The sequence below is a fragment of the Cryptomeria japonica genome, chromosome 8 (assembly GCF_030272615.1).
Source record: "Cryptomeria japonica chromosome 8, Sugi_1.0, whole genome shotgun sequence".
Classification (NCBI taxonomy): domain Eukaryota; kingdom Viridiplantae; phylum Streptophyta; class Pinopsida; order Cupressales; family Cupressaceae; genus Cryptomeria; species Cryptomeria japonica.
The window spans coordinates 36,208,292-36,233,924 of NC_081412.1; the positions used below are offsets into that span (position 1 = coordinate 36,208,292).

At 37.9% G+C, this 25,633-nt stretch overlaps 1 protein-coding gene across 5 annotated transcripts in view; it reads left to right on the plus strand.

Moving 5' to 3' along the window:
- The window catches only part of LOC131064569 (sodium/hydrogen exchanger 8), a 252,279-nt gene that overhangs the window by 59,149 nt on the left and 167,497 nt on the right, over window positions 1-25,633 (plus strand). For all 5 annotated transcript variants that reach the window (XM_057998748.2, XM_057998751.2, XM_057998752.2 and 2 more), the window contains 2 exons: window positions 1,629-1,681; window positions 1,775-1,840. In XM_057998748.2, coding sequence (XP_057854731.1) covers window positions 1,629-1,681; window positions 1,775-1,840 — 119 coding nt within the window. The remainder of the gene's footprint in view (window positions 1-1,628; window positions 1,682-1,774; window positions 1,841-25,633) is intronic.

Consider the following 25,633-nt stretch of genomic DNA (forward strand, 5'->3'; position numbering starts at 1 on the left):
ACATTCCAAACTTTGAAAGTGAATCCTCTAAACGCTGCAATTCACGTCTGAGCTTGTATTGTGTTTCTTCAATTTCTTTCCAAGCCTGTTTATTGCCAAATAACTTTGCCATGATGACCTTTTACGCTGTCCAATTGAAAGCCAAATCCAAACTGCCTTGTGCACAACTGAATTCACACCAATTGAATGCAATCCTTTCCCAACAGGCTGGCAGGGTTATGGCTTTGATACCACTGTAATGTCGCCATTTGTGTGAACATCAGAATTCGAAGGATTAGCCTGTCAGTTGACCCTCGCAGGCTAGTGTGGTGGATTAGAGGGTCCAGTTTGGGCATTATGGAATTCTTCAGGTAGCAGTTGTAAGTGTTTATCTCTCCAGATCCTTCATATGTTCTAAGGAATTGATATTCAGAGGTTTTTGGTTCCGTTAAGAGAGACTTACTATTTATAGTAAGTCGGGGGATGTTAGAGAGGGACCCTTACTATTTTAAGTAAGGTAGCTGGATGCACAGTGGATACACTGGTTAACTCCCAGGGTTAGACGAAAACAAGAAATAATGTTTATTTCTAGAGTTATTTTATTTTAATATTATCACTTGTGGATACAATTGTTAACATTATGTTATTTTAACAAGAAATAATGTTTATTTCTGGAGTTAACATTATTTTTTGTTCCGTCTGAACTTGGGAGTTAACCATTGTATCCACTGTGCATCCAACTGCCTTACTAAAAATAGTAAGGGTCCCTCTCTAACATCCCATGACTTACTATAAAGAGTAAGTCTCTCTAAACGGAACCAAAATCCTCTGAATATCAATGCCTTAGAACATATGAAGGATCTGGAGAGATGTACACTTACAACTGCCACCTGAAGAGCTCCATAACGCCCAAGTTGGATCCTCTAATCTACCACACTAGCCTATGAGGGTTAACTGGTAGGCTAATCCTTCGAATTCTGATGCTCACACAAATGGGGACATTACAAATTTCTATCAATGGTTTTCACAGATTCTAGATAATCTCGTTATGCATACATCAAAAGTAAGTACACAACAAAAGCTAACTAAGATATAAAACAATATAAAAATCAATACGGTCAATGAACTTTATAGTGTAGATGAGAAATCATAGATGTTCTGCCATCCTTTCAATATAATGTAGAAATTCTGTCTTTCATGTATTTTCTTTTGTTTGCACTTTCCTTACATATTAGAGGTGTGATAAAATGGATAATATTGGCATTTTCCAAACCAAAATTATGGTCATATATTTATTCATCGCATATCTGTAAACAATCTTAAATTTTTTGAAGGTCTTGTGCTTATATTTGTGTGGATTTTCATTGTGTTTGTTATTTACATAAGTTAGGAAGACCTGTTTTTAGCTGTAATCATATTAAATTCTATATGTTGCACACATTTCAGAAGTTCGGTGTGTATGGCACTTTATATAAATTTCACATTTACTAGTTTATGTTAATAGAAATGCTGATCTTTAGATATTCTTTGAATGTTAGAAGAATAACCTAATGGTTAAGGATGTTATATACGGAAAAAAAATAACTTCTCTCTTTTCCTCTTACATTATTGTTCAATATAATTATCTTCCGGTGTTTCATTCATTGTAGGCTGAAGATGCAGCTGAAGTATCTGGTGTCTTAACTGTCATGACATTAGGCATGTAAGAAGATCAATTGGATTAGATTTTATTGTCTTTTTCAGATATTCTCTTATCACTTTCTTATATTTATTAACAGTAATTTTTGCCTTGCAGGTTTTATGCGGCAGTTGCAAAGACAGCTTTCAAAGGTGAAAGCCAACAAAGTTTACATCATTTCTGGTAAGTATGTTTTATATTTGTAAATTCATTTTGTTGCCATCTTCCTTTGGGTATCGCTTTTCTTGTATTTTGGTTGGTTGTTTTTAGGCTATAATTGTTTGGCAATGTTATCATAGATGATTGTAGCACTTCCTTTGGTATTTTCACATTAGCTGCTTATTTAGTCTTCTCTAGTATAACATATTAGATAAGTCATAATGATCCTATTTGAAAGGAATTAAGGTATGCAGAAACACTTCCTCCACCAATCTATGGAGAGGAAATAGTGCATACCTATATGTAATGTAGGTATCTTCCTTAACACCCCAAAGTATTTCATGTGTGGCTGATCTCATAAGGTCACTATGCTTATCCGTGGTTGCATATTCTTCAACTTCTTGATCATCATGAAAACCCAATGAAGCAATATATGACACTTCTAAAGTTGATTTGTAATCATACTTACCTTGCTCATGCTCCATCTCTATGTCTTCTTTTATCGGAAGAAAGAGTGATCGAAGTTATGTTTCTCTTTGTTGTATTGTTTGATCTATATGATTGCAGCGCTCCTTGACCTTTTGTAAGTGTTGCCTTGTTTGGACAGCCAGTAACTTAGCTTGCCTAGCCTTCCTTAACCACTCGTCACACATGTTTTGAGTCCTCTTAACATCTTCTATGTTATGATACACAAAATCATACCACTTACTATTTACATCAGCAACCCATGTCTGAAGACTGCCTTCCCAAACTTGAATGCAAACATTAGGCAACTCCATGACATTGTCTTCTCCATGATTACGGGCTGCGTTAACCTGAGGATGAAGAGTTATAACAATGCTGTTATAACAATCAGCACTGCTGTTATGCATTTGTGTCATGCCTTCAACTTTCACAAGCACTTCTTCTTCATGCTCAACACTTGTAGACTCATTTTCACAAACTCTTGCAGGTGTATCGACTGTAATCTCATGAATATTATGGAACATAATGCTGCTGTCCTCAAACAAATCGGTGATGATATCATGCCATTGCAAAGTGTCTCCTTCGTCATGTGTAGTCAAAAAACTAGTGGTTGCTCCACTAAGAAGAGGGTCAATTTCCACATCTACCCAAGTTTGATATAGAAAATCAGAATGCTCATGATTTGAATTCATCCCTCCAAGCTCATCTTTAACACCCAATTCTTGAGTATCTTCACTTGACAAGACTATAGAACCATCAAACTCATGTGTAGTAATTATTGTCTCATGCTGATGCAAAGGAAACTTACAGCTGTCATGAAAATTAGAACTGTTGTGGCTCATATTCTCTATGCATTCTTCATGTTTGACACTCATATCTTGCGTGCCAACATTCAAAGCTTCTTCCACGACATTTTCTGCATCGACTCTGACATCTAAACCACTGTGATGCTCTAAAGGAGGTCTGCTGTCATAAAACAAAAAATCAGGAGCTACATCATACTTATCTATAGTGTCATCAATAGTCTCAACCAAGACTTCATCCTCTGCTAACCATCCATTACTAAGTTCTGGTTCAAGAGTTGCCTTCAAGGGAAAACTAAGTGTATCTTGTGCCATATTTTTTGTCCAGTGGCTTTAATGTAAATCAGCATGTGTGTAATTCCCCTTAATCTCATTATCTGTGCATTGGTGGTTAGGCTCCCAAAAACCTTTGCAAGTGAAGCATAGACCTTGTCTATTCATTGTAGTTGGCATAAAATGCATATGGTTATGTTTGATAATTTTGGTCACTCGACATTGTATTAAGTGATTGTCACTCTCGGTAGTTATGTGTCGGTTGGTTGACGGTTGTGTACCTCTCGACAACCGTCAGGTTCTTTAAATATATTGTGTACCGCTAAGGAAGGTAGTACGGTATTGTCAGATCTGTTGTAATCCTTGGCCAACCATCTCTGGTCTTCTTCTTTGTAATAATTGCATGTGCGAATAAAGATATATTTTATTGCCGTTCCAATTTTGGATGTTCCAAAATAGGGCAACAAATCCTTACTCAAATTTTGATTGATTCTACCCCTCCAAGTCTTGCAATATGGATCATGAAATTCATGATCCTAAGGTGCTACGCTTGCAGTTCGTGATGAAAGTACAAGCCATCTTGCCACTCCATACTCGTTAATCTATTCACAACAACATTTTGCAACGACCTAGCAACCTTAGCAACTCAACAACTTTTGACAACATAAGCAACCTCGCCTCAACTTTCAACCCTGACATGCATAGGACATATCCTCTGTCACTATCAAAGGCTAACAACTATGAGGACCACATAACTAAGACATCTAAGCCAAGCAAAAAGTGGGGGTCCCCATTTGCAATGGGGCAATGTGTGAAAACATCATAACAAGTCCCTCGCACATCCTCCTACTAGAAGTGGCCCTACCCTTCCTTAAGAGTATAGACAATAGGAAACTAGATTGAGCCATTTGAGTTCTGGTGCCATGTTCCACATAACCCATCTGACCATATTACTGTAGACAGACTTCTAACTAAGTATGACCACACTGGAGGAATTTTGAATTGGAAACACATGTGAACCAACTTGATGCATGTAGTAACTTATGCGTTACTTTGGCCAAAGGTTTTTAAATAGTTGAGTGTTCACACACCTTTGACTTGGCTTGAAAACATCCTATGGTTGAGAATAATTTGACTCACTTGTCAAATTGTGTTTTTAACACTACGTGACTTTAAATACTTAAAATGAGACACTTCTCCATGATAAAATCTGGAAAGATTATAAACCCAGAAAACTAGTGCAAATGAATAGATATCTAAACTATGAATGCAAATGATACGAAATCAAAGTAGCAACACAAAGTTAGTCTCGAAGAGAGTAATGCAAATGCTAGAAGCAAAATAGCATTAAGAGGATGCAAAATCAAGAGATGCCAAATACAAGCTAGGTAGCATGCTTTTATAGACCAGGGAGAGGGAAGAGGTGGCAAATACCAACCAATCAAGAGCAACCATCTCTTGGACTAAAGATAGCAAGTATCTTCCCAAGATAGAAAATGGATGCACACATGTAGGAAGGTGACACCTCATAACCACTCACCTAATTAAGCATGATTTATTAACCTAAGCGAGATTAAAAGAAGTGTAGAAAAAAACCTAGGAATATAGGGAAAAAATAAATAACCCACTAGGAAATAAAAACGTACACTAACAGCCCCCCATAAGCGAAGCTTAGGTGGATGTAGAAATGGGTCTCGACAAATCAAGCCTGATGAGGTACCCATGTACATAAAATTCCCCCAAAAAGAGAGAGAAAAGAGACCCCCCCAAGAGTAGAGAGAGTCAGGACTCTGAGTGAGAGGAAGAAGCCCCCCCAGAAGATGAAGCATCCCGCACCCCCAGCAAAGCTCGCAAATGAAGGAACTTGCTCTCAGTGAAGGGTTTGGTGAAGATATCAGTAACCTGCTCGGAAGTCGGACAGTAGCGAAGGTCAATGACGTGGCCATGGATGAGCTCTTGGATGTAGTGCATGTGGATCTTGATGTGTTTGGTCCGCTGATGATGGACCGGATTCCGTGAGATCTGAATGGCACTTTGGTTGTCACAAAATATGACTGATGGCCGTCTGATCTGGATACCAAACTCAATGAGGAGATTTTGAAGCCAAATGGCCTCAGTGGCGGCATTCACAGCCCCCCGATACTCGGCCTCAGTAGAAGATAGAGCAATAGCAGACTGCTTCTTGCTCAACCAACAAACATGACCTGAACCAAGTGAGAAGCTGTAACCTGAAGTAGACTTGCAATCTTGAGAATCGCTCGCCCAATCTGAATCTGTGTAGCCCACCAAGTCAAGCTCAATGCCCGCTGCGTAGTGAATCCCAAAACTGTGATTACCTTGAATGTAGTGAAGGATTCTCTTGGTTGCTTTCCAGTGCAGCTCATGAGGCTCCTGCATGAATCGAGAGACCATGCCTACAGCATATGAAATGCCAGGTCTCGTATGAGTCAGATAAATGAGACTCCCAACAAGCCGTCAGTACAAAGTGCCATCAACAAGTGGAGAAGAACACTAAGCCTCAAATTTGACTCTTGAAAGAAAGGGAGTCGGAGCAGGCTTACACTCAGCCATATGAAACCTCGAGAGCAAATCTAGAGCTTACTTGGACTGGTTGATGGTGATCCTAGAAGAAGACTGGTAGATCTCAATCCCGAGAAAGTAATGCAACAAGCCCAAGTCAGTCATCAAAAACCTGTCATGAAGGGCAGTTTTGATAGCACCAATAGTGGATGAAGAACTCCCTGTGATCAACAAGTCATCAACATACAGAACCAAAAATAGGAGTGAATCATCCTGTTGCAGAATGTAGACATTGGGATCAGAATGGCACCGAGTGAACGCAACTGATAGAAGGAAGGAGTCCATCTTGGCATACTAGGCCCGAGGAGCCTGTTTGAGGCCATAGAGAGACTTCCGAAGATGGCACACAAGTGAAGAATCCTAAAGGAACCCCTATGGCTGCTCCATGTAGATCTCCTCTTGAAGGTCACTGTGAAGAAAAGCACTCTTCACATCCATTTGGTGCACTTCCCAGCGATTAGTTGCAGCAATGGCAAGAACAAGTCGGATGGAATTCATTGGAGCAACTGGCGCAAAAGTCTCAAAGTAGTCAATCCCAGGAACCTGGGAGAATCCTTTGGCGACCAAGCGAGCCTTATACTTGTCAACCGACCCATTTGCTGCAAATTTTGTCCGATAGATCCACTTACATCGAACAAGTTTTCTTCCCTTAGGAAGAGGGATGAGATCCCAAGTGTGGTTCCTCATTAAGGAACTATACTCCTCCTGCATAGTTGTATCCCACTCAGGAATACCAGAAGCCTCATGAAAAGACTGTGGATCTGAGGCAGTAGCAATGAAGACATGTGGAACACCCTGGAACTGTGAACGAGTCCGCCTGGTGTCTGATGGATCCCCAACCCAATCACCTGCAGATTGCAAGGTCTGTCTAGCCCAAAGTGGACCGAAAGATGGAGAATCTGGAGGAGAATCATCAACCTCTGAATGATGACTAGGAGAGGAAGGAGGTGAGTCCTCTGAATTGCTCTTTGCATCAGAAGTGGAGGTAGAAGATTGCTTAGGTGAATTTGACTCATCAGAGGAGCTATCATGTATCCCAAGTGACTCCAATGTCAAAGTAGAAGGAGTTGGAGAAGTGGTAGAAAGTGAGCTCGAAGAGCTCTCCTCAAACTGAACACTCCTCTCAATGAACAACTCATGTGTAGTAGGGTGGAGCAACCGATAACCCTTCACACCATCAGGATAACCTACAAATATGCAAGGTCTGCTCTGCGGATCCAAGGCCTTGCGTTTCTCTACAGGAATGTGGGCCCATGTAGGAGAACCAAAAACTCGGAAGTGCTTAATTAATGGTTTCCGACCGCTCCAAGCTTCAAAAGGAGTGACTCCCTTGAAGGCTCGGTGAGGAACATGGTTCTGGATATAACAAGCATAGTTAATGGCCTTTGCCCAATACTATGGTGCAAGAGATCTGGAGTGAATCATGCAGTTCGCCATTTCCTTGAAGGACCTATTCTTCCGTTCTGCCACACCGTTTTGTTGAGGATTGTATGGAACTGAATGCTGCAAATCAATTCCCTCTGAAGTGCAAAACCTCTCAACCCGATGGTTGACATAGTCATCACCATTGTCAGTGCGCAAAACTTTGATGGCTTTCCCGGATTGCTTCTCTACAAAAGTTTTGAAGTCCTGAAACTGATCAAATACCTCAGACTTCTGTTTGAGAAAGTACACCCAAGTATATCGAGAAAAGTCATCAATGAATGTGAGGACATATTTGGCCCTGCTGAATGAAGGATGCTGGAATGGACCAGTCAAATCACTGTGAACTAACTCTAGTATCTGTGAAGCTCTCCATGCCTTTCCTTTATCAAACTTTTCCTTAGGATGCTTACCAAGTATGCAACCTTGGCAAACACCACTTGAAAACTGAACTGAAGGCAACCCTGTGACCATACTCTGTTGGTTGAGCTGCTGCAAGTAGCGGAAGTTAAGGTGGCCAAACCGCTCATGCCATAATCTACTCACATCATTGGAATGAGTGAGCAAAACAGTCGAAGGAGGATCAGGAGCAAAGTGAGAAAATAGATAGAGTCATGACTGATGATCTGCTCTCCCAACTGCAATTGTAGAATCACTGTGCAACTCACGAATCTCCATTGAATTAGGAGTGAACTCAACCCGCTTGCCTGAACTTGTGTGAGTGATCTGGTATACTGATAGGAGATTAGTTGATAATGAGGGCACACAAAGAACATCATCAAATGTGCCATCCCTCATATCAACAGACCCTCTCCCACACACCTCAACAGGAGTGTCATCACCCATCAAAATAGAAGGCATAGTACACGGCTCCAAAGATGCAATGAAGCACCCGAATCAAGAACCCAAGTGGATGGTGAAGAAGCAAATGCAACAAGGGCCTTGCCCTTTCCTTTCCCCTTGCTGTTTTCTTTTGCCTTGTTAGACCCCTTACTAGAACTCTGTTTAATTGACTGAGAAACACTGATATTATTCTTCTCAAGAATGTGTGTCAAGTGATCAATTTGTTTCTTCAGACATTTATGTTCATCATGACCAGGTCTTTTACAATAGGCACATTGGACCTTCTCCTTCTTAGGCTTGTTGCCCTTGGAAGATTGGGTCTCATTAGTTGCTTTAAAAGCAACTGATGTCTGATCCTTCTTCTCCTTGCTATTCTTCTGTTTCTTATCCTTACTATTGGTATTACTACTTTGTCCTTTCTGTTCTTTTGTGCCTTGGTTGGCAGCCAGGGCATGTGACTTAGAGGACTTAAGAGTGCCCATCTGAATTAGCTTATCCTGTTCTCGAGTGAGAGAGATAGCAAAATCATCTAGAGATGGCATGGTAAATTGTGTACCAAGTACACCCTTAGTAGCATAGAAGGTAGAAACAAACACAAAATATTCTGAATTTAGCTTAGAGAGAATACTAAGAATCAATTGTTCATCTTTCTTTTCAATTCCACATTGTTTTAACTACAGCCTTAGTGAAGAAATCTTGGATTGTGTTGAAATTGCCTGGACTTAAACTAATTAGTTCATTTTCCAACATATGACCCCTCATTGAATCTTGTGTGCCAAATAGTGTTTCTAACTTTTTCCAGATTTCATTTGGCGAATTTAAAGACTCAATGTGAAAGAGCAAGTCAGGAGAAACAGACAAACACAATGTTCCATATGCTTCATCACATTTGTTAAACCACTTAGGCTTATCTTCATCTTTAGTAGGTTCAGTTTCAAGCCCCATAGTTATCCTATGTAATCCAGCTTTCCTTAAGTAGATTGTCATGCGTGATTTTCACTCAAAGTAGTTATATGGAGTTAGGATAGGCACTATTGTTTGATCCATGATGAAGAAGTGCAGAAAAAAATAAAATATGCTGAAAGGAAAAGAACACAATCAAGACAACCCCCCCCTTTTCACTCAATCAAAGACCCCCCCAATAAATTATGATTTGGCACTTTATATTAGTGCGTTTACAACTACCACTAGCAAGAAATACTAAGTGGTCTTGATTTCAATGCATTACAAAATCCTCATGAAAAGCATATGCTGAGAATGAACTTTTGGCACAATATTCAGAAAAAATAAACAACACCACTGCAATGTACACGAAAAATTATGCACTTTCAAAAAAAGAATCACCTCGATACGAGGTCGTATGTGAAAGTTATGATCCTCCGAAGTTCACAAAACGAGAACTGTGCAGTGTCACGATTGAGAATCTGCAATTTCGGAAAAATCTTTGCATCAAAATCAAAAAACGGCTGCACTAGTGCATTGAGCACGAAAAAATATCCAGAATCAAAAAAAATTTCGTGGAAAATGGAGTCCGTATGAGAAGAACGAAGCATATGAAAACGGCCTTCAAAACTGCAACAGCCAACGGAGAGGGGTCCTGCTGTAACTTTTTGAGTGCGTTTCTGCAAAATATATAGTTTGCATGCAAAAACTAAAAGATACCCAGATGGGTTTTTTTGTGCTGCGAATAAAACCCAGAAGGCGTTTTTCTTTCTGATGTATAGAAGATGTAGATCCAGTGTAAATAGAACAACTTTAGATACAAAAAACGACCCCAGCAACCCAAAAATGGCATGCAAAGGCTGAATCAGCTACCAAAGTCAAGAGAAGGAATGCTGGAACTTGCAATATTGATTGAGAACACCAAATATGCAAGATGGTTGTCAGATTTGATCTTGAAACCCCAGTTTTGCAACTGTGTATGACGATCTCTGATTTCGGTGAAACGAAAGCCAGATTTGACTTTCTCAAGCCTCCTGGACGCGTTGGAACAGCCACAGATGCTTCCAGTATAACCAGAAATGCTGCAATCACCTAGATTTCATAAAACACATGTGCAAACCCCAGCGAAAAACTATAATAAGATTTATTAGCCCCCCCCGAATCTCTCAAATATGAAAACTAAAATCTACTCTTGCACATAGAATAGCTCTGATACCATGATAAAATCTGAAAAGATTATAAACCCAGAAAACTAGTGCAAATGAATAGATATCTAAACTATGAATGCAAATGATACGAAATCAAAGTAGCAACACAGAGTTAGTCTCCAAGAGAGTAATGCAAATGCTAGAAGCAAAATAGCATTAAGAGGATGCAAAATCAAGAGATGCCAAATACAAGCCAGGTAGCATGCTTTTATAGACCAGGGAGAGGGAAGAGGTGGCAATACCGACCAATCAAGAGCAACCATCTCTTGGAGTAAAGATAGCAAGTATCTTCCCAAGATAGAAAATGGATGCACACATGTAGGAAGGTGACACCTCATAACCACTCACCTAATTAAGCATGATTTATTAACCTAAGCGAGATTAAAAGAAGTGTAGGAAAAAACCTAGGAATATAGGGAAAAAATAAATAATCCACTAGGAAATAAAAACCTACACTAACAATCTTGAACTCCTCCTTTACATAATTGCAATTCAGGGTTTGGGCTATCGCCCCTAGTCCAAGTACTCAAAACAAAAGTCAAATAAAGAGATTCAACATGATTCTCTAAATGAATTCAAATTCTTTTATGAGATGAAAATGAACAAACATACTTTTCCAAAACTAACTCAAGCCAAGTTTTACTCTCGTCTCCAAAGAAAACCATTAGGTATATTACCTTTAGCTACGTTATCATATATAATGACAATACCATTTACTAGTTTGAATATGTTGTAAAGTTCATATACTACTATTAATTTAAACTTGCATAAAGAACGGTTTGATACTTTTATGTATCGCACATAATATATACACACACACACACACACTCTTATTCATATAATGCATAGATTTCTACCTTTAAATAATTATATTTAAGCTCAAATTAAGAGAACCAAATTTCAGTCTATAGATTTCCGTAATGATTTCCTTTAAAAATAAAAAAAATTCTCATTCCTACAAGCTATAAGCTAGCTCAAGAATTCTACTGAATTTTGGGAGAAAGAACAAACATTTGGAAGAGAGAAGTGAAATATAGAAGATAAAACATGCCTGGATTAAATTCTGAATCCTTGCAATCTCTAACCTCGTAGCAATATGAAAATAACCTCTTTCTGCTTCATCCCAATGAGTACAAGAAAATAAACTCTCTAGAACACACCCCCTCTTCTTTCTCTATCCCCTCTCACGTATGAGAACATAAAATAAAAATATCTACCCTTCCAAAATAAAACTAACTATGCTTCCCCAAAATTCCAAGTGTCTACCTCCTCTAAATCCATGAATTTATATGCAAGGAAGAAGAAAAATAAGTTTCTGAATGCCTAACCACTTCCCATGTATCTAGGCATCAACTTCTTTATCTTCTTCAAAATAAAATGTGAGCAAAAGAAATAATCAAAATTTGTTTAATAAAACAAACTAAGCTTTTCCCATAAACATCAACCCCCTCTATTTTGTCCATGAAGGAAAAATGAATGAAATTGGTTTTGGAATCGAACGACTAATATTTGTTAATGAATGACATTTAAACTGTAATCAATTACCACGTACATCCCTTCACAAACTTGTTTATGAGCCAAGAAAAAGTGGATCAATCAAAATTTTATTAGCCACCACACAACAAAGACCACATGTTCTATAGGGCACATCACTTGGTTTAAATGCCCACTCACCCTAATGAGAATGGTGCACCACCTTTCATGGTGGTTACCCCCTCTTCCAATTACCATTGTGTGGTATTTATCATGCCTTGTTTTATTTTACCACTACGTGGTGTTTATTCACGACTTTTAATTGCCATTAAAACACAATTTTTTTTTTTTTTTGATAAAAGTGTAATATCCACTAAACTTATATATTAATGAAAAAAGAGTTTACATCGGGTTCAAACAGGGCATACCGGCAGGAAAGAACCCGCAAGAAAACCTCCGGATGTAGCCTTTTAATTGCCATTAAAACACAATTAATAAAGCATTGATTCCATTTTAATAAATGAATATATATATATATATATATATATATCACATTACAAATCCAATACATTCGAAAAGAAATAAGATATATTAATATATACATTCGCATATACATACATATATATACGCATTCTGTTACATATATATTTATATATTCACTCGTAATATATATTCATATTTCTATATATAGATATATGTACATATATTTATATACGTACTCGTAATATTATCATTGGTTTTTCTATTCATCCCGTTGTTGTCATCTTCTAAGAGGATATGACTCTTGGTGAAATGGCATCTTCACACATCTCATGTGGCTAGGTCTTTTGCCTTATTTGTATGGTCTCATACCTGAACCAGCAAAACTAGGGGGTAGATCAGCTTGGGGTATTGTTGTGACGTATTCACACATCGCCCATTGCAAATGGGGACCCCTACTTTTTTTCTTTTTGGGGTTTGCTTTCTAGGTTTTTAGGGTTTGTTTGTTAACCTTTGTATGCAGAGTGTTGCCAGAAGGATTACTAGGATGGCAGGCTTTGCTTGAGTGAGGGTGAGTCCACGGGGCCCCAGAATTAGGGTTTCTTTGAAAGTCTTCCTTAGGACAAAGTTTTGCTCTTGTTGCTAATTGTGTCTTGTTTGAGAAGGTCAATGAGGCTTGGTGAGTGAATATCATCCTTGAAGGTTTGAGTTAAGTCAAATTGGTGAGTGATGAAGTCTGGAATGTCATCTTGATCTTCAAATGTCTTGAAATTTGGCTAAGTCTATAATGTCATCCTGATCCTGAAATTTGACTAAGTCTGGAAAATTGAAGAATCCTCCAAAAACTAGATTTTGCATTATAACTCTTGGAGGTCCGAAACCACTCTCAAACATCCTGACAGTATATATGGAATATAACTTAAAGTATAAGAAAGAAGAAAGAAAGAAGAAAGATATGTTATATTCCATATATGAGTCCTGACGGAGAGACCAAAATGTCAAATTTCTCTCCTGACCCTTCCAAATGGTCCAAAGCGAATTTCAAATTTTGCTCCTAATCCTTCCAAAGGGTCCATAGCGAAATTCTCTATAAGACATTCTACCTTGACCCAAACTTAAAACTAACTCATTCCTAGGGATTATTGAGGGCAAAATACTTGTCTCGATGAAGAAATGTGAGAAATGAAGTCAAGATTTGAGCCTAAATGTGAATTTCGCTCTTGACCCTTCCAAAGGGTCGAGAGCGAAATTCCCCATAAACCTTATTTTCTTCCTTGTTTAGACCAACATTCTAGTTCCTTGGATATATTTGGAAGTGGATTAGCATGTCTTTGCCTTTTGAAGTGATGGGATGTAAAAATGTGAAGGATTTTGTCCTAAAACTGGAATTCCACTCTTGACCCTTCCAAAGGGTCCAGAGCGAAAATCCTTATAACTCTCATTTGCTTCCTTGTTTTGGCTAGGCATTGGAGTCCAGGGCATGTTGGAGGGTAGATTGGTATGTTCTTGCCTTGAGAGGTGGTTGGACGCATGAAAAAATGAAGATTTTTTGCCTAAAGGATGAATTTCGCTCCTGACCCTTCCAAAGGGTCCAGAGCGAAATCCTTATTTTGATCCTCTATTTTGCCTTAAGCACTAGAAGGACCTTGTTTTGAGCTTATTTGGTGGTGGATTGCCTTGATTATGGTGAAAGGAGATTGGATAAATCAAGTTTGAAGGAGAATTGAGACAATGGAATGTGAAATCAACCTAAATTGGAAATTTCGCTCCTGACCCTTCCAAAGGGTCCAGAGCGAAACTCCTAAATCCACCTTTTCCTTTCATTTTGTGTCAAGCTAAGCATGGATAAAGATGAATAGAGCTTAGAAGGATCCCTAGGCATGCCTTGGAGTTGATTTTTTGCCATCAACAATGATGATTTTGAGCTAAGACATGAATTTTGCTCCAGACCCTTCCAAAGGGTCCAGAGCGAAATGCAAATGGGTCCTGTCCTTGGCCACGGTCTTGAGCGAATTTCTCTTTCGAGGCCTTCTTGGGGGTCAAACAAGTGTTGTCTTCATGAGGAAGGAGTCCAAAGGTGAGAATCATGGAATAGCAAGGGAAGAAGGAGATGGAATTGTGTCCTAATTTTGAATTTTGCTCATGACCCTTCGAGAGGGTCCAAGCGAAATTCCCCAAAACCACCCTTTTTTCTCAATTTTATGCTAAGTCAAGTGTGGGTCAGGATAAGGTAAGATTGGAGAAGTCCTTGAGCAAAACTTTGAGTTGCTAGTGATCCGTGAACATGAAGGAATTGAGCCAAATCAAGAATTTCGCTCCTGACCCTTCCAAAGGGTCCAGAGCGAAATTCCTAGGATCACCTATTTTCCTTGCAAATCAAGTTAAGTTTTTAGTTTTTATAGCCTAGATAGGAGTGAGGCGATGTATCCTTGGTCTTGGAGGTGGATTGGAGTTGACAAAATGAGAAAATAAGCTCAAATCATGAATTTTGCTCTTGACCCTTCCAAAGGGTCCAAAGCGAAATTCCTAAAAACCACCTATTCCTTTCATATTTGTGCCAAGCCAGGCCTAGACCAAGGTGATAGAAGCCCTTGAGATTTCCCTTGAATGGATTGTTGTCTCCAAAAATGATGATTTTGGGCTAGAGGAAGAAATTCGCTCCTGACCCTTCCAAATGGTCGAGGGCGAAATCCATTATAGGTCCCGTCCCTGGCCATGATTTCTAGCGAAATTCTCTTTTCTGGTCATTTTGAAGTCAGACAAAATGTTGCAAACAGGGGAGAAGGATCCAAGGATAAAAGTCCAAGTATAGAAAGTGAAAAAGATAGACCTTGGTGATGGAAAACAAGCAAATCATGAATTTCGCTCCTGACCCTTCCAAAGGGTCCAGGGCGAAATTCACCAAATGTCCTTTTCTTCCAAATTTGTGCTAGACCAAGACAATGATCAAGGTAGATTGGGCTTAAAGATTGCCACAAGTATGTCTTAGAAGGGGTTGTGAGTGAAAGAAGTGAGTGTTTTGTCCATGATCAAGAAATTCGCTCCTGACCCTTCCAAAAGGTCCAGGGCGAAATCCTCAATTTCACCGAACTTGCTCATGATAAGGGTCAAAGCATGGATCCCTAGGCTTTGGAGGAAGGAAAGCTATCATATGTTTGCCTTGGGAGGAATTTTGGAGTAAACAAGTGATAGAATTATCTTGGAATGCAAAATTCGCTCCTGACCCTTCCAGAGGGTCCAGGGCGAAATCTTTTGAAACTCCTATTTTTCATCTTGTTTGGGCCAGGTGAAGAGCTAGTTGTGAGATAATGCTGAAAAGAGGTCTAAATTGGGCAAAATAGCAAATTTCGCTCCTGACCCTTCCAAAGGGTCTAGGGTGAAATTCTTATAGGGCCTGTCCCTGGGAAGGATTTTGAGCGAACTTTATTTTGATGTCTTCTTGTCGATGATTTAAGGTGGAAAATGCTTTGTTGGAATGAACATGTCATATGTACTTAATCACCTTTTGGTTTATTTTGCAGATGGAGAAAACCAGGCCAGGGCAAGGATGACCTCTTCCAGTCCAGCATCATCAAGAATGACCACTTCTAGTCCAGCATCATCAAGGACGACCACTTCCAGTCCAGCATCATCAAGGACGACCTCTTCCAGTCCATCATCATCAAGGACGATCAATTCCAGTCCATCATCGTCAAGGACGTTCCACAGGCAAAAGGGAAGAGTCAAGGTGCTCAAGGAATTGCTAGCTACCTCTAGAACCTTCACTTTGCCACACTAAGGAACCACAAGATGACAATGAAAGGTGTTGCCAACATGTCAAGGAAAGGTACACCACCCATCTATCACGTCAAAGATAGAGGAGAATCAAATAAGGTCAGTGCAAGGGTCCGTTGAAGAAGCAGATATTCTCAGAAGAGTTAATCAAAGTTAGCTTCTCAGCATCATCAAATTCAACATCAACCAAGTTAGAAGTGTCAGACAAGGTGGCATCCCAGTCATCATTCCTCCAGTTGGATTGGTCCACGTCAGCGTATCTAGATTCAATGTACCCGACTCATCGGGGACGGCACAAACTTCGAGGCACCTACCCCTGCTTCCTATTGGTCCTCACCCTTGGAATGTAATTTTCTAATTGGCTAAGGAAGTTTGTTGTAACAAACCCTAATTAGGGTTTCTATCTTGTAATCCTAGCCATTGATTCTAAATCAATCAGAGCCGTCTATTTGTAAAGGGTTTCTCTATATAAGCCCTGGCTCCTCATTTGTAAAGGTGAATAGTTGGTTAATAGTTGGTTAATAGAGAATAGAGAGTAGTGAATAGTCAGAGAGTGGGAAATAGTTAGAGTAGAGTAGAAAGAGAAGGCAAAGATTGTTGCCAAGATGTTGTTGTAAAGGACTTGTAAACTTCATTGAAGAAATGGTGAATTCTATGGGTCGATTTAACAATTTGCATGGTCTCTATACTTCTCAAATTTGATTTCATGTTATTAGATGAGTGGAAGAAATGTGTATGATCGATGATGAAATTTGTATATCCATACTACTCGCAGTTTGTTGATTGCAGACTTGCCTTGTGTAGTCAACTGGAATCATTCAGCTTAAGCTTAACTTCAATTGTCGCTTCTTCATTGATATGCATCAGCCTGATGGTGTCCATGCTTGTAGCGGTGATCTAAACATCATAAAGCTTTCCTCAGAAGATCGCACTAATCTTGTGGAGATGGTCCTGGGATGTCAAAGCAAGACTTAGTTAGAATTTCATCAAAGGTCATTCATTGCTCTTACATTCTTAGTATTAGAACTACTCGCAGTTTGTTGATTGTAGACTTGCCTTGTGTAGTCAACTAGAATCATTCAACTTAAGCTTAACTTCAATTGTCGCTTCTTCATTGATATGCATCAGCCTGATGGTGTCCATGCCTTTAGCGGTGATCTAAACATCATAAAGCTTTCCTCAGAAGATTGCACTAATCTTGTGGAGATGGTCCTGGGATGTCAAAGCAAGACTTAGTTAGAATTTCATCAAAGGTCATTCATTGCTCTTACATTCTTAGTATTAGAAATAGATCCCGTTTCAACCCTTCTCCTTTTTCCTTTTTTTCAAAATCTAGGACCAGTAAAATCTCACGTTCCAGCAATATCCAAAGCAAATCAGACGTTCAGGTCATCGAATATAAGTCCCCTTGTGATTCCAGCAAAATCACATCGTACCGCAAAGAGCTTATCCACAGGTAGAGAACCTACATATCAGAACCTTGGAGTTACTCCGACTGATCCTTCGGCGAGATCTTCAGCAGTTGGGAAACTTTGTTCAAGAGAGGATAAGGTACCTTTAGGTATTTTATTCTGTGTTTGGTCGTGTACAAAAGACACATCAACAGGTGTTATCATTGACCATGCTGTAAGGTTGATTTGTTCTGGTGTTGATCTTGACACTGTGTACTCTATCAGACATTGATGCAGCTTTTTTGAAGATAAAGACTTCAAACTTATCTGCCAATACTGAATTTCAAATTCTTTGCTTAGATCTTCATCACATCCTGAGTCATTTGTTAGACTCTTTATTGCTTCAATTGCCTATCTAGTTTTTGAGGTTTTCATAATAGATGATTGCTATGATGAAAACTGTGATGGTAGGCATTTTACAACAACACTGGATTGAGAAATCTTATGTCCAAAGTGAATCCTGATTGCATATGGTTTTGGAGCTCCTAAAACCTTCTGGTAAGAATGAATAATCTAAATCTTTGATGTCTAGTGGTATTGTTCTTTTTATTCAATTGCTCAAACTGTGGTCATTTTCACTTTGAGTCTCACAAGTCCGTTACCTTTCAAATCGGTGATTTATCAAAAGCACTCTCTCTAAACTATCACCATGATATATGAATCAATGCTTCATACCATACCATTATGAATTCTTGTAATATGGCATCAACCACAAATTAGACATTATTCTTTGCCTGAAAATATGTAGAAGATGATAGACGGGCAGTTATGGGGCCTGCCAACTCTGATGCCATTGTAAGGTAGGAGTAATAATTTGAAAATTTTTAAACATCAAATAGTGTAATGTTTCTTAACAATAATCTATTTGAATGGTGGATCCATTGAATTGCAGAAATGATGTATTCGTTATCATTCTACATATAAGTATATACTACCCATAGCAGACATAAATGATTTGACAACCAACTTAATGAATAAAACACCTATGTCCCAACGACCACAAATAGTGAGGAACTTTTTCTTAATTATGCGTAGCAGGCATTTTATCAATTGGCTATAATATCCCAAAATTTGTTTTCAAAGATTTTTTAATATTCTCTCTTTTAGCTTTACATCTTGAGCATACTCCAAAGTTAATTGCACAAATGTACAATATAAGTAATAGAACCAGATAAAACTTGTAAGTTCCAAAGGTTGTAAATTGTATTCCACTTGAGCATGATTTTGTAGGAGAACAAAGGCAGATTTAATATTAATGCTCACGGATGATCACAGTTTATTCATAGAATTGCAAATTGAAATTACAGAGTCTTAAGATACTACCACAAAAGGGGTGTGTAAAAACATGTAATTTTAGAAATGACAGCTGAATGTTTACTGCTATATCTGATAAATTAAACACCTTAATTAATAATAAAGATAACGATACATACTAGATACAGGAGTAAAATATGTTTTTATTCACACATGAAATTATTACAAAAGAAGACCAGAGATGATTAGCCAAGGGTCGGAGTTGATCCAACTAGATCATACTACTTCCCTTGATGATACACAATATAGTTGAAGGACTACATAGTTGCCAAGAGGAACGCTGTTGATGCATAATAGCCTCGGTAAGATAAATGATTGAATGAGAGATAAATGAAGTCTCTCATTCAATCATCTATCTTATCGATAGACTATGATAAAGACTTCAGTTATCATTCCTTCATTTGATGATTATTCTTTGACTTATATATATACAACGTTGCTTGCAAATTCCGATCAACATCGGATTCTTAAACAATGTCTAACTACCGATAATTATCGGTTGTAAATCATAAAGCACAGAATACCGATTGGTATCGGTTTACCTTGTTAATCATATGCACACCGATTAGTATCGGTCAAACATGTTAACTATATAAATACTGATTGCTATCGGGTTTAGTAAATGACTGCATCCATACCGATTAGTATCGGTTCACTTGTTAATGATATACACGCCGATTAGTATCGGTTAACTTGTTAATGATATACACGCCAGTTAGTATCGGTTAACTTGTTAAGTTTTATATATTACGATTGGTATAAGATAAATGCGATTATGATTGAAGAGGTGCGATCAAGTAATATCTTGATTGGTCATGTCTAATAGACATGACCGGTCAAGGTATTTCTTGATCCTCCTTGTCGGCATATATATATATCAATCGGTGATTATGAGAAGGACATCGAAATTCATAAATGCTCCTTCTCCATCTGCATCATACCAGATAATAATCAGATCTATTATATTAAGAAATAACATATACCTGAAAGAAGAAAACATAACCTTGAATATAACTTGCATCTTGAATTGAAAATCGAATAACATTTACATGGTATCAGAGCTCTAGTTAAATCGAACTTGAGGCTATTCAATTTTGTGGAAATTCAAGACAAGCATATATTCAACATCACATTTCTTCTAATGGCTAGCACTATCAGATTGGAAGATAGACTCGGAGGAGGTGATGAGTTCTCAGCATGGAAGTTCAGAATTTAGATGATTCTAAAAGAAAATAAAGTTGAATCATTTGTAAAAACTGAAACTACAGAACCTGAGATTAAACCTGACAAAACAACTTGGATAGAGGGAAATGAAAAGGCCATCAAAATCATAGTTGATGGGGTGAGAAATAATATTATGCCCATCATAAGGAAACATGAAATGGCCTACAACATGTTCAAAGCACTTAAAGATGCATTTGAGATATCCAATGCTAGTAGAACCTTGGCTTTAAAGAGAGAAATAAATCATATAGCTATGATCAAAGGGGAGTCAGGGAATGTCTTCTTCATGCGGATATCAGCCCTAAGGGATGAACTAGCAACCCTTGGATATGAGATCCAAAGCAAAAAATTAACACTCATTGCTCTAGATGGGTTGCCTAGTATATTGGAAACATTCGTCCAAGGCATCAGTGCAAGGGATAAATTTCTAAAGTTTGATAGGCTAAAGGCAGATTGTCTCCAAGAAGAATCAAGGTTAAATAAGAAAGGGATCAAACGAAAGAATATAGATGAAGATCTTCAAGTCCTAAATACAAACTCCAACAAGAAAAGCAAGTAGAAACAATTTAGGAAGAGGAAAGGTCGTCATGGCAAGAACACCTTCAAGAAGGATCTTTCACAGATTCAATGTTACAGATGTGACAAATTCGGGCACTATGTTGCCAAATGTCCAGAAAGAGCCAAACAACAAGCCATATTTGCCAAAGCAGGAAAATCTAAAAGGGAAGATGACTTCGAGAAGTATGTACTCTACTCAGCACTTACAAACCAAGCATCAAACAAGGTTAACTCTTGGGTGATTGACAGTGGCTCATCCAAACGCATTACAGGGTTTAGAGAAGTGTTAGATTCCATGATAGAGGAGAATGATGAGGAAGTGACTATCGGGGATGACTCCACACATCCAGTCAGAGGAGTTGGAACCTGCACCATCAAACTAAAGTCAGGCGTATCATTGCAACTTAAAGGAGTACTATATGTCCCAGGCATCAAGAGAAACCTAGTCTCCATATCAGCACTAGAGGATAATGGGTACAGAGTGACCTTCATGGACAATAGGGTGTTGGCTTGGCCAAAGAATTCAACTATCAAGAAAGCTAAAACCATTGGTCAAAGACAAGGCTACTTGTATGAGCTGTGCATAGAGCCCAACTTAGCCCTAATCCATGAAACTATAGATGCTAATGAAGTTTGGCATAGAAGACTAGGTCACCTGAATTTTAGAGCTTTATCATCAATGGGAAACCTTGTCATAGGCCTACCTAAGTTAAAGCAATATCATTCAGGGGCATGCAAGGGATGTGCCCTAGGTAAAAATGCTAAAGTTGTTTTTAAAAATAGTACTAGGAAATCAAGCAAAGTTCTAGAGTTAGTTCATTCTGATGTATGTGGACCTATGTCCGTACCTTCTTTAGGGGGATTTTTGTATTATGTAATATTTGTTGATGACTACTCTAGGAAAACTTGGATCTACTTTCTGAAATGTAAAGAATTAGAAGAGATCCTTAATAGGTTTAAGAAATTTAAATCACTAACAAAAAACTACTCAGGAAATAAAATCAAAACCTTAAGAACTGACAATAGGGGGGAATACACCTCAGATTTGTTTAAAGATTTTTGTAAAAATGCTGGGATTAAGAGGGAGCTTACTATACCCTATAACCCTCAAAAAAAGGGGTACCTGAGAGGAAAAATAGGACAATTGTAGAAGCTGCCAAAGCCATGATTCTTGATCAGAATCTAAATACCAATCTTTGGGCAGAAGCAACAAGCACTGCTGTATATATACAAAATAGATGTCCTCACTCCCATCTTGAAGCTAAAACCTCTGAGGAAGTCTTTACTAAAACAAATCCAGATATCAACCACCTTAGAATATTTGGGTGTCCTGTCTATATTCATGTACCTAAGGAGAAAAGATTAAAATTAGAGCCTTCTGGAAAAAGGGGATTACTTGTAGGATATAGTGAAACCTCCAAGGTCTACAAAATCTATATACCTGATCAAAGGAATATTGAACTGAGTAGGGATGTAGTCTTTGAAGAAGACTTAGCTTTCAAAAGAGCCCAAAGCTCAATAGAACTTGAAGTCTATATCCCCACCCCTAGAATAGAGGAAGACTCTGCTCCTGAGCTTCAGAGGGAGAGTCTTGAGGAAAATGTAGGTGAAATTCAAAACCCACCTAGAGAGAATTTGTCATGTCCCCTCCTTGATCTTTATTTATAATCTAAATGAAACAATTATTATTATAAACTAAAATAATCAACAAATGATTATTTGAAATTATTAATATGTAATTATTAAATATTATTATTAATATTTATTAATATATAATTATTAAATATTATTATTATTATTCACAAATTAATATTGAAAATTATTATACAAAAATTATTTAGTAATATGTGAATCACATTTTATTATTAATAGAATTTAATATTGTTAATACAATTAATATTACTAATGCAATTTAATATTGATACTATTAATATAATTTAATACTATTAATACAACTTGCTTGCGCATATATATATATAAAAGAGAGGCAATGATATTTGGTGATAATAATATAACTTTATCGCTGTGAAATTTGGATACATTGTTATATAATTATCAGGCACAACTCATGGTGCGAATTATTATTGAAGGAAACACATTTGGAGATTAATATACCTACTTGATAATATAATTTTTGGAAGAGATTATTGTGATGTCCCTATCTTTTCACGTCATGTCAACCCAATAACTCAATTGGTGACGCATCTCGAGAAGACAAAATTGAAGTAATACTTGCAAAGGCATATAGAGATAATTATGTATAGTATCCATAAAGATGATCATCGCTTAAGAGAAACCATTGCCAAGTATGGAGCATCGATAGAAGCAATCCTGGCCTGCATTCCATACACCTGAGTGTGCTCATCTGGTAGATCCCATTGAGAATCTGAAGAATGATGCGGAATAGTGAATAAACAAATAGGTCAATTATAAAAGACATTAAATAAACATTTTGGCAAGTATCAATCAGCGATTTGTGGAAGAATAATAATTATCGAATTGACCAATTAGATTAGTCACTATTTGGTAGTTAGCAACGGATACAGAAATTACTATGCATCGTTGGGTAATAACTATTAAATTAATGAGGAATTGATGAATGTTATTATGAATACGTATTAGAGATACAAGTCTAATCGTTGTCATGAAGAGATACAATTTTGAAGGGGCAAGAGTCACGTCTTCATAACCTGACTGATCATTCCAAATGCGAGGTATAAGAAGGGATTCTGAATCATTCACCCAGCGTCGGAAAAAAGGAGGATAAAAGGATTTTAGATTACAACATAAGAGAATCTAGGGATCAAGTCTCGGACCCAACATTGTACGTCTGAAGCAAAGGTCCAGCCACAGCAGTTACAACACTAAACACCCTATAGAACATCATTCCCAGATTTGGACAGCAGTAATCGAATTGTGTATATTGTATATTTCCAATAAGAAACAACTGTTCATATTACTATTGTCAGTATCAATCTATAGTTAATGAAATATTAATATTGTCACAGCAAGTAATGGTGTACTGGGTGCAAATCAATATTGCTATTATATGATTACATCTCCAAATGCTTAGGTTATTATAAGAACCGAGTGTCAATTATCTCATAATCTTTACATTGTCCGATAAGGGACATTACAATTATGTTTGGAGATACACCATGAAGATATTCCAATTATAATGCTAGGTGAGTATAACACTATGATAAGTTTTGAGGATCATCACATAGTGATAATAAGTGCACAAAAACCATCCAAGCTAGTTGTCAAAGCCAATCGTTAAGATAAGGGAAAAACATCACCGACCCATGTTTGAAGATGAATGTCCCTTGACACTCATTACCATTTGGTGTTAGTAACTTCTTTTCCAATAAAAGTCATCTTTTTGTCTGCTCTACAAACTCAAATACAATGATTTAATCTCAATTAGTGTGATCATTATCAAAAATAGGCTCATGTATTACCTCTTGTAGGCCTAACTATTCATTACACTAGAGAATTTAACTAAGCCCCACAATTAATTGAAAAGGACATGGATAATCTCAAGTTCAACTAAGGCCATTGTGGACATAAGTAACTTCAATGGAATGAACCCCACAATGAAACCTAGTAGGGACATTACAGAATTTCAAGAAAAGACCACTATGGGCCACCAAAACTGTAGAAGAAGCTCAGAAGTATGCTGCTCCTTCAGGAACCTTCAGAGAAAGTAAAAGGCCAAACAAACTCACCAACTACGTCGCTCTCATGAATGATCTCTCAAAAGCAGAACCTACTAATGTATCAGATGCACTTAAACATCAAGTATGGAAGAATGCCATGTCTGAGGAATACCAATCCATTATGAAAAATGATGTTTGGGAAGATTGTCCCTAGGCCAGTTGGGAAATCTGTTGTCACCTCCGAATGGCTCTTCAAAATCAAACACGCTGCAGATGGCAGCATTGAGAAACACAAGGCTAGATTTGTAGCCAGAGGGTTCTCTCAAAAGGAAGGAATTGATTATGAAGAAACATTTGCACTTGTAGCCAGATACACCTCATTAAGAGTGGTCTTAGCCATTGCAGCATCAAAGGGATGGAAAGTTCATCAGATGGATGTTAAGACAACATTCCTTAATGGTGAGATCTCAGAAGAAGTATACCTAGAGCAACCTAAAGGGTTTGAGATTCATGATGTAGAGTCTCATGTGTGTAGACTCAAGAAAGCTCTCTATGGGCTTAAACAGGCTCCCAGGGCATGGTATGAAAGAATTGATACTTATCTCTCAAAACTAGGCTTCTCCAAGAATGATGCAGATCCTAATCTCTACTATAAGCAAAACAAAGGTGATATGCTAATATTAATTTTATATGTTAATGATTTGTTAATCACAAGAAAAGATCACCTCATAGATCAGTGTAAGAAAGACCTTGCTAAAGAATTTGATATGAAGGACTTGGGACTTCTTCATTACTTCCTAGGTTTGGAAGTATGGCAGAATTCTAATGGCATTATACTAAACCGGGGTAAATATACCTTGGACATTTTGAAGAGATTTGGAATGCTAAATTGCAGACCCATGACGTCTCCAATGGAAACAAACCTTCATAAACTTAAGGAAGCAGCAGCAGAATCACAACCCTCAGATCCTACTCTATATAGGCAAATGATTGGGTCCCTGATGTATCTTGTAAATACGAGACCAGATATCTGTTATGCAGTTAATGCCTTGAGTTAGTTTATGTGTGAACGAAAGAACATATCATGAGATATCTACAAGGTACCCTGAAACTTGGTCTCAAATATGAGAGAGTTGAACTAGATCTACACGGATTCACAGATTCAGATTGGGCTGGAAGTGTAACTGACAGAAAAAGCACCTCAGGGTGCTGTTTCAGTTTAGGTTCAGCCATGATATCTTGGATCAGCAGAAAACAGGCATCAGTAAGACAGAGTTCCATTGAAGCCGAATACATTGCAGCCTCCATGGCTACTCGAGAGGCAGTATGGCTTAGGAAGCTACTTGTG